Here is a 17,775-nt window from a genome sequence, read left to right as displayed (position 1 = left end):
TCGTACACACAAGGGGGTAATCCATCCAATCCATCTTCCTCTGGGGGCCGCCATTGTAGCTGGCTATCACCTACTGTTAGCATCCCATTGATTTTGGCGTCACTTTGACAGAGAATAACTTTACATCTGAGGCGTCCAAAGACGTCCAGGCGTCCATTTGTCCATTATTTATTTCTTAAGAAACGGGACAATGGATAAAAGGCTCCATTACTTTGTATCTTACATTATGGTCCCGTAGAAGCCGTTTTTGTAAAAATAGGCTAACGATTGCGTCATAACCACGGGACGCTCTGTCGCACAGTAGAGAAATTACCGTATAGACAGAAGTAGAAGCTCGTAGGCAATCGTTTACTGTCTATGAGGCAATCGGGTGGACGTGGAGGCGTAAAGTCAAGGGAGAAGCCCATAGATAGAGAGTTCATAAAAGCAACGGGACAAAATATTTCAACAACAGATTTGATTCAGATTTCAATTCAGATTTGTCTCGGCACAGCTACTAGAAGGTCAGAGCGGTTGCTCACGTGACATCTACGTCGTCAAGCTCAGTTTGAGCCTGCGCAGTGCGCTTGGCTATCAGGAAGAGAGTGCTTTTATGGGCTTCAACTTTCTCCGTTGAAATCTATGGGGTCGCTGTGTCCATTTCTTTTACTGTCTAGTATGCGTACACACACTTCACAGTGTTCACACAGACAAACGCTTCCATCTATGGCCTTAACGCTGTTTTGGAGACTCTATTCATTTCGGTGAAATCACAAAACAAAATGCAAACAAACGTCCCTGCTCTTGATAAAGTCACTGATTAACATCTTTGATTTTAATGAAGAAAAAATATACAAATTATATCATGGCAGATTTAAACCACGAACCTCTGGCATGCTTAGCAAAAATTCTCCCACCAGACCATTAGGGCATACAAACATTTAAGTCATATCGTCTCGACATATATATTCTCTGCCGTAAAGATTAATCAATCACATTAAAACTTTTGTCAATAAATTAAACTTAATGTACGCCTACTATTGAAATTGATTTTGTAATGTTACCCTCAAGCCAAGGTGTTCTAAACTTTAAAGAATTTCTTTCATCTGCTGAACACACACACAAATATAAATATGGGTTACCAAACAGTTGATGGCCCGACTGACTTTCATAGTAGGCCTATGAAAGAAAATTGAAGTTACTGTCAGTAACTGTTTGGTTACCGACATTCTTCAAAATATCTCATTTTGAGTTCAGCAGAAGAAATACATTAATACAGGTTTGGAACAACCTGAGGGTGAGTAAATTATGACTTTATTTACATTTTTGGCCGAACCATCCCTTAACTTTGTCAGAACGTTATCGTTCTGTTAACATGCAGCTGGGTTGCTCTATGCAAATTGTGTAAGAAGCTCATTGCTAACACTTGTCAATGGATATACATTGTATTTTAGGCCTATTAGATTGTGTGTATTGGTGTATTTAAGTCCTCAATCTGCATATGGAATGGATATCGGTTATGCTCATTTTTGCTCGCTCCTGCAATTTGAGAAAAACGGCTTTATATTTTAACAAAGCACGTACAAAAGACCTGAAACAGCAGTGATGCAACCTGTTTTAAAGAATACGGAAGTTTGTTACGCTAAAATATTATCAAGGAAAATGAACCTCAGTCTTGGTTGATATGCAGTAATATATCAGACAAGGATTTATCAGTAATATTTTACTGGGACACACATAGCACTTCATTGGGGCTTAGGGGGGCTGTTGAAACATGTAAAAGCAATATTTGTCACATGATCAAAGACACTGTAGCCTAATTGAGAAATTTCTGTCTGATGATAAGAGTGAATTTTGACCAATGATCTATAAATTTATATAGATCAGTGATTTCGACCCACATATGACTTTTAGGGTTAAATTCACACAAAGGCCTCAGTAGCAGGGAAGTACAAAAGACAAAAAGGAGAAAGTGAAAAACAGTGTTGTGAGAAAATGAGACAATTCTACCATCTCCTGTCTACAGTGAGGTATTGCAAATAAACAGGGTCATGCTGACAAAAATCTTTGTCTTGTAACAAGAGCATTATTTAACGAGAATATCCAGCTTATTACAGTTTCAAATCCTGGATTGGATTGTAGAGGGTGGAATCATATGATTAGAGAGGACTAAACCCACTCTTGCATTTAAAGACTTTAGAATGGTGATCAGAATGAGAACATGCAGGTTTGTACTAGGATGCCAGTGTATGCTTTTCTGTAATGAATTGAAAATGTGTATCCCAGGTGTGCCCAATCCTGTTCCTGGAGATCTACCTTCCAGCAAAGTTCAGCTCCAACCCGGATCAAACACACCTGAACCTGCTAAGATATTCATGTAGATTAGGAGTTTCATGAACAGTTTCAGGCAGTGCTGGGGAAAGTTACTTATAAAAGGAATGCATTAAATATTGTGTTACTCACCTAATAAACCAATTGCTTTACTTTTTATGGAAAGTAATGTTATGTTACTTTTGTGTTACCTTTTCTCACCTGAACTGGGCTTGCTTGTATTTGAATAAATACACAAGTTTTTGTAAAGGCCCTTTCACACCATGTGTGAAACGAATAAGCCTCAGGCGGAAGGAAATGAACATGCACACCTGTACAGGGTGCTTTGAGCTGTGCTGCCAAATCTGGGTTGCAGAAGAATAAGACAGAATAAATTAACACTTACTTTAGCAATAAAAACACACAAATGTGATGTTCAAGTCTTTTTTACTTGTTAGAATTGGATCATCGGACAGCAGCAAAGACATTGGTTTAAAAAAGGAGATTAAAGTATATTTAAAGTCCCCGTGAATTCAAAATTGACAATACTTACTTTGTTTGTCTAAATTGATCGTTTTGTGGTGAACAATTCATCCATGCAAGTCAATCCACACAAAAACAAATTTTGGCTTCGTAATCTTTAATCAAAATCTGAAATTTCTCCTCCCCTCTGCATTGGAGGACCTTGCCTGATGACGTAGGTTTGATGGTTTGGGTGTCTGCTTAAAGGAGAACTCCGGCGCAAAATGAACCTCGGGTGTAATAACACATTGGTACAGACTAAATCGTTCCCTGATATTTGTTTTCATGATAATCGAATATAAAGAGTTTTATCTCTAAAAACAGTTTAGCTTATAACGCTAGTATATTGGGCATCGAGTAAGCAAAAAGAGATCGCTAGTTAATACCATTAACAAGGCTCAAATTAGCCCCACACTAACACGGCAGCATAATGAGTGTCCTTACATGCAAACCGAAGCATTGAGAACTTTGTGAGTGTACAGACAGTTTATTAAGAAGATACTTTACACAGACAGTACAGTTAGCGCATACAGACAGGAGCCATCTTGGAAAACAGTCTCGACCAACCGAACCACGAAGGTGAGCGAACAGTACGTGTAGATATTGAAGATAAGATAAATTATATTTATTTTTTTATTTTCTCTGTTGCGTTCAGTGCTTCTCTTATGCGCTCAGTGCTTTCTTCCGGAAACAACGGACCATATGAGATTCCAAGTCACAGTTCAGCTCACGTATCACCGTGTTCGTGGTTTGACTGATCGAGACTGTTTTCCAAGATGGCTCCTGTCTGTATGCGCTAACTGTACTGTCTGTGTAAAGTATCTTCTTCTTAAACTATCTATACACTTACAAAGTTCTCAATGCTTCGGTTTGCATGTAAGGACACTCATTATGCTGCCGTGTTAGTGTGGGGCTAATTTGAGCCTTGTTAATGGTATTAACTAGCGATCTCTTTTTGCTTACTCGATGCCCAATATACTAGCGTTATAAGCTAAACTGTTTTTAGAGATAAAACTCTTTACATTCGATTATCATGAAAACAAATCTCAGGGAACGATTTAGTCTGTACCAATGTGTTATTACACCCGAGGTTCATTTTGCACCGGAGTTCTCCTTTAACATCCGTAACCACGCCCCTCCAACTAACAGTAGACAGGCTGCATGAAACACCTAATTTTCTAGATCCAATCAGGTGCTAGTTGGAAAAAAAGCCACGCCCACTATTTTGCCTCATTTGGTATTCCGTTTCTCTCGGAAAGACGACACAATGGAGAAAAGTCGTTTGCAACTTCCGGTTCACGGGGACTTTAGCATTTTCTGCAGGTTTGCAAAACAGTCAGTTTGCATTTCACTGTTTTTATTCATGAGAAATACTGAATGTTTTTGTGATGCTGAGAAGAGTAAATGCATGCGCACATTCTAGAACTACAAAAACCGTAATGTCAATTTATTAGTTACTTGAATAAACAAAAACACTTTACAATAAGGTTAATTGGTTAATGTATTACCTAACATTAACAAACAATGAACAATACATTTGTTACAGGATTTATTAATCTTTCATTGTTTGGTCATATTAGTTCACAGTGCATTAACTTATCCCAATAAATACAAATCTGATTTTAATATTGATTAGTAAATGTTGAAATTAATATTAACTAAAATTAATAAATGCTGTAGAAGTATTGTTCATTTATAGTTCATGTTAACTAATTAACCTTATTGTAAAGCGTTACCGAAAAAAGTAATCCGATTGTGTAACTCATTACTTGTGAGCAGGAAGTGGTTGCAGGAAACCGGAGAAACCAACAGTACAAATAGTAATGGCAACTAACTGCAGTCAATAGCCTTCTCAAAAACCAGTCAAACAAATCCAAATGGAAAAATTTATTACAAGCTTTGGAAAAAAAGGAGAACATATAAAATATTTACAAGACGAGACAACAGGTATAAAAAAAACAACGAACAAGGTGAGAAACTAACTAGCCAGACGTATTTGAACTGGTTTCTTAGTCTGTCAGACTTTTTTTTTTTAAAGAGCCAATATGAATTAGGCTTTCTGCATTAAAGTTAAAACTAACTTACTTTAAGGTTTATTTTCTTTTAAAAAACAATTCTTTCTACGATAATAAAACAAATCTAACAGGTCTGATTATAATGAATACAGGGTTATTTCATAACATTTAATAGTCATCAGACTCTGAATCTAGAGCGTAGGTCACAGGTTTGGTGGCGCGTGCAGCTCGACTCCTGGGAGCGGCAGATGTCACGACCTTCTCTTCTAGCTGAAAGCTGTCGTCATCATCCCAGCTCTTCGCTTTCTGAAATGGGAAATGAAATGTTAAACTCAAGCTTTTCAATAAATCAATGTATATTGGTTTCAAAGGGATAGTTCACCCAAAAATTAATTACCCCATGATTTACACCAGTCACGAATTAGAAGTCTAAAACAAGAATTTTTAAAGAGAAATGTCAGAGGAGCTTGAGTTTGTTTGAACCGCAAGAGGCATTAAAGCTAACGCTAGTCCTACATCGTCAATGTTACTCTTTTGGCGCAAGTCGACTGCATAGGCCGTCTGCCGGAAACTAGTCATTTTAGTCGATTAAGTTTTAAATACAGATATTTTTCTTACTTCAGAAGGCCTTTATTAACCCTCCAGAGCTGTGTGGAGCACTTTAACCCTTTAGGCGCCAGAGGTTTTTACCTAAAACGCTCGATTTTGACATCTTAATTTCAAAAGGCTATATCTTAAAAGTGATAAAAGATAGACTTTCTGTAAATTAGAGAAATATTAAGGATGACCCAAAGTTTATGTAGGGATTACATTTTCCCATCTAATTTGCATATTATGACGTCATATGGTGGCGGCAATCTTGGATTATAGAATTTTCATGAAAAGTCATGTTTAAATGATAAAATGCAGCACTTTCCCCCCAAAATGTCCATCACCTTCTGTATGCTATATTGCACAATACTGAATGCTCAGGTATATAGTAAGTAGTAAACAAACTGAGTAAATCATTACTAATAAATGGTAGAAACAAACCGAATGCATGTAGTGGTTGGCCTTTTGCTGTAGAGATTTTCCATTTACTAAATACAGTGGGCACTCTGATTCCATGTATGGGGCAGATATATATTATTCATATTACATACAAACAAGTAGACAAGACCTGTTTAGTTCAACCACTCACTCGCCACGGCAAGGCACAGATCATGAGTGAGATGATACGAGCAGCACGGCCAGATCTGCCTCGCGTGCCAAGTGTGCACAGCTCGGACTACTGTCATTGCGACTCCTCACCCTGCCTCCACGTTGCCCCCTAACTGTCCTATGAATACTTCGACCTCGTCTAACATACCCAGTGGCATTAGACAAAGTCTCCACCACAATACTGTCGCCGCGATTGCGGAGAGGCTCTGATAAAATGGCTCACTCTCACACTAGCTCCGCTTTTGATCACACTGATTCAATGCGCTCGAACTCGAACATTTTGTATAGAAGCATGACGTTTTTTTTTAATTCGGGGATGAAGTATGACATGTCTGCCATCCAGTGGAGGGGAGGTCGAACAAAATTTGACACCCAATTTGACAAAATCGGCCGCATCTTGTCGAGTAAACTCGACCGTGGTGCCTAGAGGGTTAATCATGAAAAGATGCGCTTTGATGGACTTCAAAACATAAACGGCCATTCACTGCCATTAAAGCTTGAGAGAGCCAGGACATTTTTTTATATAACTCAGATTATATTCGCCTGAAAGAAGAATGTCATATACACCTAGAATGGCTTCAGGGTGAGTTAATCATGGGCTAATTTTCATTTTTGGGTGAACTATCCCTTTAATGCTTGTACTTTGCTCAATGCAAATAAACTGTCAGTAATAGGGGTGGGAGAAAAAAAATCGATCCATCGATGAATCGTGATTCTCTCTCCAACGATTCTGGATCGATTCTGAGAATTCCAGAATCGATTCTGAGCTTAGTTTTTAACCAGATGTGCGATGACGTTGAGTTTGGTTTAGAAACACCCGTATTCTGCTTGCTTCCAATTCCTCACACACATACACCACTCGAACCTTCCGTAAAATAATCTTTCATAAAGTTCGGAAAGGTTGAAGCGAATTACAAGGACATTCACAGGCTTCATTGCACAGGATACGCTGTGAGAGACGCGCGCTTTCTTTGATGTTACACTTGAAGTGTGCTGTCTCGCCCGTCGGTATTTTCCTTACAAATGCTCTACGAAGTCATCATTTATGTGGTTTGGAATGCAGTGGACTTATTTATTTAAAATATGAACCTCACTAACAGAAGGCTGCTTTCAATTTCAAATGCTGACGCGCGCTTTGTTTGTGAGACTGCTCGCGCATGCGGCTGTGCGACTCCGTGTAGTGGTTTAATGTAGGCTACTTGTGCAAAATTAATGTAAACACAGCCAGTTATGTCTTAAGGGATTAAACGGACAGGACACACCGCATTACTTCTTTTATTTCAAAAGAGATGCGTGCGTGAATGCAGCTTAATAGATCTCCCGCAGTCTATGATGTCATAGTAAAAAACAATAGTAAAGATGAAGAAAAATCACTCACAGTTCTTGAATGGAAAACATTCAGATAATCTATAGGCTACTGAAAGCTCTTTTTGTTTGTTGTTTGTTATATTTTTCTATGCTCCTCTTTATTATATTAGTTTAAAATTCTAAACATACAACTGTTTTAACAAACAAATTAATTTGTAATTATTTTTTTAAAAGTACTTATTAATTCATTAGTTTACATAAGTAATTAAGGGGGGGGGGGGGGGGGGTACATAAAGAATCGTTCTGGAATCGGATCGTGACCCCCAGAATCGGAATCGGATCATGAGGTGACCAAAGATTCCCACCCCTAGTCAGTAATGAAGTACAATTATTTGTAAAGCAGTTTCACTTTCTGAATGCTGCATGCAATTGTTTTAATTTGTAAATAATATAATCAGAATATTTGTTTTCACTCCGATTAAGAAATATGAGATTTGGTATTGACTACTGAAAAGTAATTTAACCCTGTAAAGTCTGAAAAAATTATTTATTTTATTTTAAGATATTTATATTAAGTCTATTACTTGTTTAGTTCTATAAAAAAAAAACGTATTTTCTTTATAGAACTGTTTATGGAACCTTTAGATAAATCTTGGGGGGAAACAAATAAATGCACCCATGAGTATCATATTTGATACTTCAGGCTTTTATGGCTCATGTAGTAAGATATAAAATAACATAAAATAAACACCCATTTTGTTCAAAGGCCCAAATTAAGCAAAAATATGCAATTTGGTGCCATTACTGATATTTTTATGGCTATTTTTTTCTTTCACAGATATTTTATGCAGATTTTTAAAGACAAAACTCTGATAGCCTGTAATGTAGAAGACTATTGCATAAACATTAGTTACTAAAAATATAAAATTCATTCTTGCGTTTACTTTACAAAAATCAGTAAAGTTTCACAGCAAATAGATGTACACCTCAACCTGAAACGTTTTTATATAACTAAAATGCCTTTTACTTGCTTGAAAAAAAAAAAAAAAAAAAAAAATAGAAATTCAGATGACAGAAGGGATGTAGTAGATTGTGTACCACAGCTATTGAGGATTTAGAGGCTTTAGAAAATGTGCATATCAAATATGATACAGCTGGCCTTAAAATGCTAATTTTCCTCAACAGTAAAGTGCTAAACTACCTTTCCAGCAGTGCTTTTGCCCTTGAGCCGAGCCATGAGATTGCCACTGTCTGAGTCCGAGCTGTCTGATTGGTCACTGCTCAGAGCGGTCTTCCTCTTCTTGGCTGGTTTCTTCTCAACTACAGCAGGGGGTGCGTCTTCAGAGTCAGTGGAAGATAGTTTGAGAGCAGTAGGCTTCTTGGTGGCTTTGGTTTTTTGGTTTGGTTTTGGACTTGTCTTGGATAGCACATCAAGGATTGAGGGCTGTTTTGTGTCTAGAAAGATGAAGCCGTAAGTGATTTAAGAAAATCATCTATACTGATATTCAGTATTACCAAGTACATGCCATTTTATTACTGAAACTAAGAATTTAACATCGAAGAATTTCAATCATTCTCCAAAAATGTTATAACTTTCTAGTACCTGTTGCTTTCTTCTTTGAAGCAGCACTTGTCTTTTTTGCGGCAGGTTTCCTGGCGGCTCCTTCAGCTGATTTTTTCACAGGTTTAGGAGCTGGCTCTTGGCTGGTCTCAGAAAGAGCTAATTTAACAAGCACAGTGAACATATAAACCAGCTGCCAGGTGATGTTACAGAAAGCTAAAGAAATGATCTGTGATGGGCAGAGAATTGTGCAGTACTTACAGCTGGACTTGCTGCTGGTTTCTGCTTTCTCTGCCTTTGTTTTGCTGGCTTTCGCTGGAGCTTTTTTCCTGAAAGAATCAAGGAGAGTTTTAAAAGATGTAAGAGAACAGACAAGATCTGTTAAGTAAAAAGCAAAGCATGTCAGTCTTACACAACAGGTGCAGGAGGAGGGGAGTCCATGTCACTGTCAGGTGCACCGCTGGGTTCAGGGATGAAGGAGTCATCATCAATAACAGCAGCACGCTTCTGTTTACTGCTCTTCGTCCAGTCATCAAACTCATCCTCACTGCTTGACAGACTGTACTTCTTTTCAGCAGCAGCTGCAAGGACACGCAAAAAGTATTCGCTTTTTGAGTTCTAAAATTCACTTTTAATATGGTTCTCCCAGTTTCTTATTTTATTTCTTTTAGTTTTAGATAGAGATCCCACACCCTTTGACATGGATTTCAATGATTTGCATACTGGATGCTCTACATTACTGGATAACTTCTATAACCATATAGAAATTGCACTTCTCTTACATTCAGCTAAGATCAAATACATACACAGCTAGTTATAAATACTGTAAGTAAACCCTAACCAACAATCATGTAAACGGACAACGGATAATCATTACGGACAATGTCAGTAAAGATTACGGCGACTTTTACCTTCTGTAAAAAGGTCCGCAAAAATTACCTCAGGTAACAATGCGAATAGACCCGCTGTAAATATTCCATCATCTCCTGTTTAAAAATAGTTGTCTGTGGTTTTTCAAGTATTGAGGCGCTTGAAAAAGCATTCAGTTGCGTTCTAGGCGGTGGGACAAGTCTGGCAAAACTCGTGATTTCCACACAGCATTCAGATCAAAAAGAAGGTCGAACGCACTTTTTAGAGGCACGAAACTTCTTTTAGCGTTAGGTAAGTGCCTATTACCAACATAATCCAATCTGAATTTATTTAATACATCATTTGACCGGACTTAACCGTTTTAAATTTAGGTGTTTGCACACATGATATCAGGAAGCAACGTAATGCACACATGACTAGGGATGGGCATCGTTAAGAAATTATCGATATCGATGCCATTTTCGAGTCTGCTTATCGATGCGATTCCTTATCGATTCCCATTTCGATTCCTGTACCATTCGCTGAACACTTACAGGGTGGCTTTGAGAGTTGTTGGCTTTGAATGTCTAATTTAAAGTGGTTTTAGAGAATGAAAACCAAGTGTGCAATATCTAGGGCCCTATGAAATCAGTTTTATTTTTTTCCAAATTCAGTTTTATTTTTTCCCAAATTCCGTTTTTTTCCGTTTTAATTTTTGGGAATTCATTTTTTTTTTTACCCTTTACTGTTATTTTAGTCATAAAAAGAGTGTGCTTTTAAAGTTAATGATTAAAATGTATACAAATAAAATAGGAATGACCTTAAATTACAGACATTTACTGAGTAGCCTTTTCAGGACAAATACTGCATGATGCCACATGACACTGCACTCTTCAAGTAACAACAAAATATGGTTATGAGCTTTAAACTGTCCAGTAAAATAAATTATATTAGTTTATATAAGTCACACTCTGTCTCTCTCTCGCCCAGTGTCGCTCACGGAGTTCGCTTCGCTTTTGTCCAGTCCAATAGCGTCTGGCTGCAGACAAGTGACGTCACTTGCACTCTCGGACTTGCACTCTCAGACACGAGCGCTTCCTCTGCAAGTGACGTCACTTGCACTCTCAGACACGAGCGCTTCCTCTGCAAGTGACGTCACTTGCAATCGACGCCTGATCTCTACGGAACGCGATCGTAATAGTCTTTAAACGAAACGCGTGAAATTTGACCGCGTCAACACGAAGTGTTTGTCCGCGGCAATTTTTTACGTGTTTCTTTTGAACGCGTAGACACGCTCATTTTGGTCGTGTTAAGGTGTCATTTGTCATTTTGTTGACAGTTTTTTTCAAATTGCTAAAACACTACAAGTGGAATTTGAGGCTCACTCAGTGAAACCATTCACTCATGTACCCAATCTTTAGACCAAGCCTGCAAAAATACAAGGACATTATATGCTTTGCACTCAGTTTGCATTTGAAAAACAAACTATTTGCAAAACTCTAAACACATTTCTCTACATTACACACATCATTCAAAACTAACAGCTCTTGTGTTTCATTTGGGAAACACTGGCATTTAAATGCCACATTAATTTACTGATGACCTACAGCCAATCATGTGGGAAAACACTTGTACATAAATTGATCACTTAGAAATCAAAACTCAGTTTTGAGAAAGAAAGAAATTATTTTTACTATTATTATATATTTAATTATTTTCAAGACATTTTGGACAATTTCATGCTCCTAACTTTGTGGGAACAGTTTGTAGATGTAAAACATCAAGATGATGCATTTTTTTTCTTTTTATTGTAAATGTCAATTTACAGTTATTACACACAGTTAATGTGCAAAACAGACAAATACAAGGTAGAAATAGACAATATACAACATATATAAAAACACATTAGCACATTATTCACTTTGCTCTAGTGTAGTTCGACAGTTTACCTTTAATTTCATGACATCGACTACATGTTCAAGAAACATTTGCATGTCATTCATTACAGTAAAGATGAAGCAAAAGGGTTCCAGAGCATCGATTCTGTCCTGTGGAAACTCAGCCTTCTCTAATCTCTCAATGGCTTCCGCAACGTCTTGTTCCTCCATACACTCTACTTTGGGCAAATGAACAGAACCATACAGTGCACTAGATTGATCCAAACACCACTTGCTGGCTATCTTCAAATCTGGCATCAATCGACTCTGTGAAATAACACGGAGAACAAGGGATTGCAAGTGACGCCACAGCCGGTAGCGGAGAGCAGGTGTCGACTGCAAGTGACGTCACTTGCAGCGGAAGCGCTCGTGTCTGAGCGTGCAAGTCTGAGCGTGCAAGTCTGAGAGTGCAAGTCTGCAGCCAGACCCTTCTCGTCCAGTCCGGCGCCTCATAGACAGACTAGTGTGTGTGTATGTGAGAGAGACGCGTGAGTGATAGAGAGACGGAGGGAGAGCGGGGAAAGGAAATGCAACGGAAAGAATACGCTGCGTGTTTTAAATAGCATAACAAAATTTAACGAAACGCTATATGTGGCGGCCGGAGTTGATTTTGTGGCCGCGAATTAGTCTATGTGTGGGAAACACTGCATAAAAGTCACGTGCGAACTGCTCGGCTCGGTACTGAGGGCTTAGCGTCGAGTTGTGGAGAGCCGCTTCGCCATGCTTTCATTGTTTTGATGCCGTCATTGGAGCTGAAATGACGGGAGGGGTTGTGTCGCCCAGATTTGCTTCCCCGGTCTGCATTTAAAATGAAGCCACACTCTCGATCGTTTACGTCTCGTAGCCATCGCGCTTTTGGGGGATTTAAAAATCCAGTCGCATACTACTGTAACGTCATGCCGCGACACGGGAATGGATGGAAAGGAACATTCGGAATCGTTAACGTGTGGACGTGTACGATTCCGATGGATCGGAACGTTTGGAACCGGTTCCAAACCGGAACCTGGAACCGATTCCCAAGCCTACACATGACACATGCGTAAATAGAGTTACCCCTCCCACTTCTGCTAGTTTTACTGAGATCTCGTGCGAATTGGCCATTATTATTACAGACATTTTATTACATAAAATTACATTGCTCTCTACCCTTGTAAAGCTAATCCTGTCCGAATAAGGCTTTAGATGAACACGTTTTGGCTCTTTATAAACCTTTTCACTCATATTTGTCGAAATAATGAACTTGGGAAAAAAATTCTTTAAAATTCAGAGGCCTGAATGGAGTGAAAATTCAAATTTTTTGCAGTTGTGATCTTTTCATTGACTATAGATTTAGATTTGCTGCTTTTTGGCCGTATATATCTCCAAATAATATGTCTAATGCTTAGTTTTAGGATCAAAGCTGTGATTCAAGTTTATTACCACAACCAGTATGGAGACACTTTTAGAATTATACTAGAAAAAAAAAAAGAAAAGAAAAAAAGTAGAGCCCTTAAAATATAAGGTTATATATGGCTTCATTCGACATTCACATTATAGATATGATATAGAAATGTGGGTGTAAAAAGACCCTTACCCTTGCGTTGTATCTTCTCTCTTGGAGCCACTTCCTCTGGGATGAACTCCATATCAGACTTAGACTCTTCCTCCTCAGAAGACCAGGGACTCTTCTTCTGGACCGGTTTGAAGGCGAGGGTGGTCTGCTTGCCTGACTTTGAGTCTGTCACATAATCAAGATGAAACATTAGGATCAGAATTCCATGGTACTACACCTGGGCTCCAGACTGCAACCTTTTTTTTGCCGGTGCGACAATTTTATCAGAGGTCGCACTGGTGCAAACCACCACAATGCCCAACTGATAAGAGCTGCCATTTCTGTTGCATATGAAAAACAAACAGCAAACAAACAAAAGCGGAATAAAACAATGCTTCTCATTTGAGCTGCGAAGTGCGGACCATTTATCAGCTAGGTCCAATATTAGACGAAGCTCAGAACAGGTTTACTCGCAGTCGCAAACCAATCTTTGATCACGCTACACCGTTACTACATAGCGCTGGGAGATCCAGTGACAAAGCGTATGAATTCGCTGCAGAATTAACATCTTTACAAAATCTAGTGAAGCATTAACATTCTGCTTAGAATTCTGTTATAAACCATAAACAGTGCTGACGTGGAGACCAGAAGAAACATTGTGCTATGAACGAACAAGTTATAGAAGGCTGTTCAGCCCACAAATCACCAACATTCACCATGGATTTAATGTTTTAACGCAAACTGTAACCATGGTATTAAAGGAGAAATGTTTTCACATTATTCATTTCAGTTTGTACAAGCTTTTAAGTGAAGCACTTTTTACAGCACTTCAAAGCTCAAAATATTATCCAATTTAAATGTTATATATATATAAAAAAAATGATGTGATGCCAAATTTATATAAAAAAAGAGGTTTATATGTTACTGTTGTTAATAAGTTAACTTTAAAGCACTGAGTTTGATTTGAAAATCAGATACTGTCAAATGTGCATTTGAAATGTGCATTACTGCACTTAATGAAAAAGAAATATTTTGATTAATTATTAATGCTTTATGATTAATAATTTGCTTATTTGTTTCTTTACTCATTTATTTAATAAGCCCAAAGAACGCAGGTTAATGTGTTTGAAGCTGCTTTGATTTTCATGGATGATTTGTGCTGTGTTCAGACCTAAAGACTTCCTAGTCTATATGATTTTAGTGATAGGAGCCTATTAATAAGAATTATTAGTAAATAGTTATTAGTGTCAAAGGTTTCATTAATGTGCTATGGAAGCAAAACAAAATGCTGATGAACTAATGCGTTTTTGCCTTGGCTTAAACAACCGTAAAAGAATGATGTGTCTTTTATAACAGGCACTCTTGACAATTTGTGAATAGATCACCTTGCAATTCAATTTTGATGTGGGATGTACTTTTGTACTCGGTTTTAAAAACATTTCATTGTCTCAATTCTCATCCAGTGTCGCAAGTGTGGTGGGAATTAGGTCTCTCTCACTCTCTCCCTCCCATTCCATGTCAAGCATGGACATCCACTGTTGCTGCACACAAAGGTGAGTGGAAGCTCATGTTTTGCATTCTGTTAGTTGAGCTAAACCAGTCTGTTACAAGACAGATCAGTCCTAAAGACACGAAAAGCAGCAGTCCACAGACATCCTCAAGTTTCAAATAGTAAATGTCTGGGTGTTCTTACTTTTGTCTTTGGCAGGCTCTTTCTTGATCTTCTTAGTGAGTCTAGCAGTCAGTCCAATCTCAGAGCCATCAGCAGCTATGTCTGCTTCATCATCAAACTCCATCTTCATCACCACACCAGCCTCTTTCTAAAAATACACACGAGTATTCCCTCAGGATCAGCTAAACTTATAAGATGTCTGGTTATGAAAACCCCTGACAATGTAAAACAGTCCCACACAAACGAGCATATTAGAATGATTCCTGAAGGATTAGGAAACACTGAAGACTAAAGTAATGGCTGCTGAAAATAAACCTTTGCCATTACAGGAATACTATTTTTTTTTTTTTTTTATGAAATAGTAATTTCACAATATCAGCGCATTCTTTTTTAGTGATGGTGACCATTCAGATAGGTATTCTAACAAAAGCTGTTGTATACACTCATGCAATCTCATTCTGTACATACCTTTGCAGCTTTGCCTCGTTTGGCTCCCTCCTTCTTAATGGCCTGAACCTTCATAGTGCTGGTGATGCGGGGGATGACGCGGCGGCCTTGCGGGGTGGGCATTGTCTCGTTCTTTACCTTCACCACTTTTGATTTCCCCACTTTACCTTTTACCTGAGGTATCGCAGTCTGTGTCTCCATCTCCTTCTGTTCTACACGCTATTTACATAAACAGTTAACAACGGATGACTTAAATCACTAATCAATAGGCTATACATTGAAATACTAATTTTGAAAACATGAAGGCCTGATTTTTATGAAATGACAAATTAATTATATCTTTTCTTCACACAAAGCAAAAGTGTCATTTTAGATAAAGGATACACCAAATGTAAAAAACGTAAAGAGATATGATCATCTCATTTACCTCCAGCTCCTCAGTAAAAGCTGCCAGATCTTCTTTCCACAGATCAGTGGGCACCTTCACCTTGAGCGTGTTTAACTCAGTCATCTGCAGAACAAAAGCGTGTGAACCTTTTTAAACTCCACTGCTATACTAAATCACCAGCTCGGTTTTCATCCATCACAGACTCATAGTCACCTTAGCATCTCTCTGTCTGCACAGTTCATCTTTCTTTTCTTTGGTCAGGAACCACATGGGCATGCTGAGAAGATAGTTATAATCAGGGCCAGACTTATCTTCCTCTTTCTCCTCATCCTCCCCAGCGTCCTCCTCAACATCCTAGCAAACAATGAAAATTGTGATGCAGGTAACAGTCAAAGGAAGAAAACAAAAGCTTGATTTAATACGAGGCGGCTGCGGTGCGTACCTTCTCCTGAGCCTCTTTCCATGCCTTAACAGGGTCAGAATCATAGCCCATCTGCTGAAGCATGCGGATCAGCTCCTTCTTAGGTTTATTTTCTAAAAAATAAGGAGAAGCATCATAAAGCATCTAAAAATATGCTAGTTAAATTAAATATTGAAGTATAGAGGTTCCAAGGTAACTTGATTAACATGTGATTTGACATTTAATTGGGCAAACTCATTTCCCCAATATTTACACTAAGATCTCACAATGCATTTATTTAGCAACATAGCATTAAAAGATTTTAGAAAAAAATATAAGGCTGCATGATTTTAAGTGTATTTTTGTTCTTAAAGGCTCCAGATTTGATGTGCTTGTTTGTATGGTTTCACAATTTAGCCAAAAATGGTCTTATAGATTATATATTATGACTATAAAATACTACTATTTTACCATAAAAACCAATAAAACTATAGTACAAAACCAATATTTATGGCTGTATTCATTCACTTTGAAACATTAAACCTAGGGCTGTACAACCAATCGATAATTTTCGATTGATAATAAACGATATTATCATAAACGTATATTATCGATTGATAATAAACGATAATGAAAATCACCAACAACAAATGTCATCGATTAGTCGTGTCTGCCCAACATGAATGGAAAAATTCCGCCAGTCACGTCAAATTACACTGATTAACGCATTTCTATGGACAAAATGCATCTAAAAATAGTGGAAGAAACATTGTGAGCTGCTGCTGGATAGGTAAGTGATCCAAGATGCCCCAAAACACGAGAATTCTTTATTTTAAAGCTGCAGTCCGTAGCTTTTCCTCTTTGTCGCCATCTCTGTTCGAAATCTGTAACGGCAGTGATTCGCGGAATTATCTTTACGTGGGTTGTAAATCGGCATGAAACAGCGCGGATGAACAGTGTTTTGAGGCGAGTGGTGCTGTCAGTCACCGCGCTGTGTGGATACTGTCATACAGAATCACTTTTTGAAAGTTTGACCAACATAAGAATTTTCATAAGAAAATGTCTTCTGAACAAGTAACATCCATTTTTGTTCTGACCAACTAAGGGGGAAAAAGCATTTGACATGATGTGTCCAGAGTGAATGCGTGTTCCTGCAGAAAATTCATCTTATCTGTTAACACAGAGTTATGTTTTTCTTTATTATCTTTACTATTATCTTCATTTTTAAAGTAGGGATTTAAAAATGTCTTTTTGACATGTCCTTTTGCTTTATAGCTCTTCTACTAGGGCTGGGATAAACGATTATTTTTTAAACTATTAATCTAGCGATTATTTTTTTCGTTGCATCGATTAATCTAACGATTCATTTTTCCAGTCCGATTCGATTTCGATTCGGTTATCGATTATCTCCCCATTAATTGACTAATAGCAATTTATACATGTTGATTTACATATCTGAATGAAAAAACATGAATTCCTTAACATTGCAATATATGTTTATATACAAGTGCAAAGTAATGCATTCTTAGTCAGAGGTAGCATTCAATAAAACTTTGAAGCCTTGAAAACACATAGGCCTAGCTTACTGAAAAAAGTGCATCTTGTAATTCTTCTTTAAGATGAAAATAATAACTTGATGTCTAGCATTCAATAAAA

At 37.8% G+C, this 17,775-nt stretch overlaps 1 protein-coding gene across 1 annotated transcript in view; it reads right to left on the bottom strand.

Annotated features, from left to right (window-relative positions):
* Positions 1–4,757: 4,757 nt before the first annotated feature.
* The window catches only part of top2a (DNA topoisomerase II alpha), a gene marked incomplete at its 5' end in the record, with an annotated part of 35,176 nt that continues 22,158 nt past the window's right edge, over positions 4,758–17,775 (bottom strand). The window contains 11 exons of the mRNA XM_056234510.1: positions 4,758–5,132; positions 8,536–8,789; positions 8,938–9,054; positions 9,157–9,224; positions 9,308–9,476; positions 13,255–13,398; positions 14,906–15,032; positions 15,353–15,550; positions 15,759–15,842; positions 15,933–16,073; positions 16,162–16,253. Coding sequence (XP_056090485.1) covers positions 4,995–5,132; positions 8,536–8,789; positions 8,938–9,054; positions 9,157–9,224; positions 9,308–9,476; positions 13,255–13,398; positions 14,906–15,032; positions 15,353–15,550; positions 15,759–15,842; positions 15,933–16,073; positions 16,162–16,253 — 1,532 coding nt within the window. The remainder of the gene's footprint in view (positions 5,133–8,535; positions 8,790–8,937; positions 9,055–9,156; positions 9,225–9,307; positions 9,477–13,254; positions 13,399–14,905; positions 15,033–15,352; positions 15,551–15,758; positions 15,843–15,932; positions 16,074–16,161; positions 16,254–17,775) is intronic.

This window comes from Rhinichthys klamathensis, unplaced genomic scaffold (genome assembly GCF_029890125.1).
Source record: "Rhinichthys klamathensis goyatoka isolate OS25496 unplaced genomic scaffold, OSU_Roscu_1.1 h1tg000396l_1, whole genome shotgun sequence".
Taxonomy (NCBI): Eukaryota; Metazoa; Chordata; class Actinopteri; order Cypriniformes; family Leuciscidae; genus Rhinichthys; species Rhinichthys klamathensis.
The sequence above is the reverse complement of the archived record's forward strand: the minus strand, read 5'-3'. Positions and strand labels throughout refer to the sequence as shown.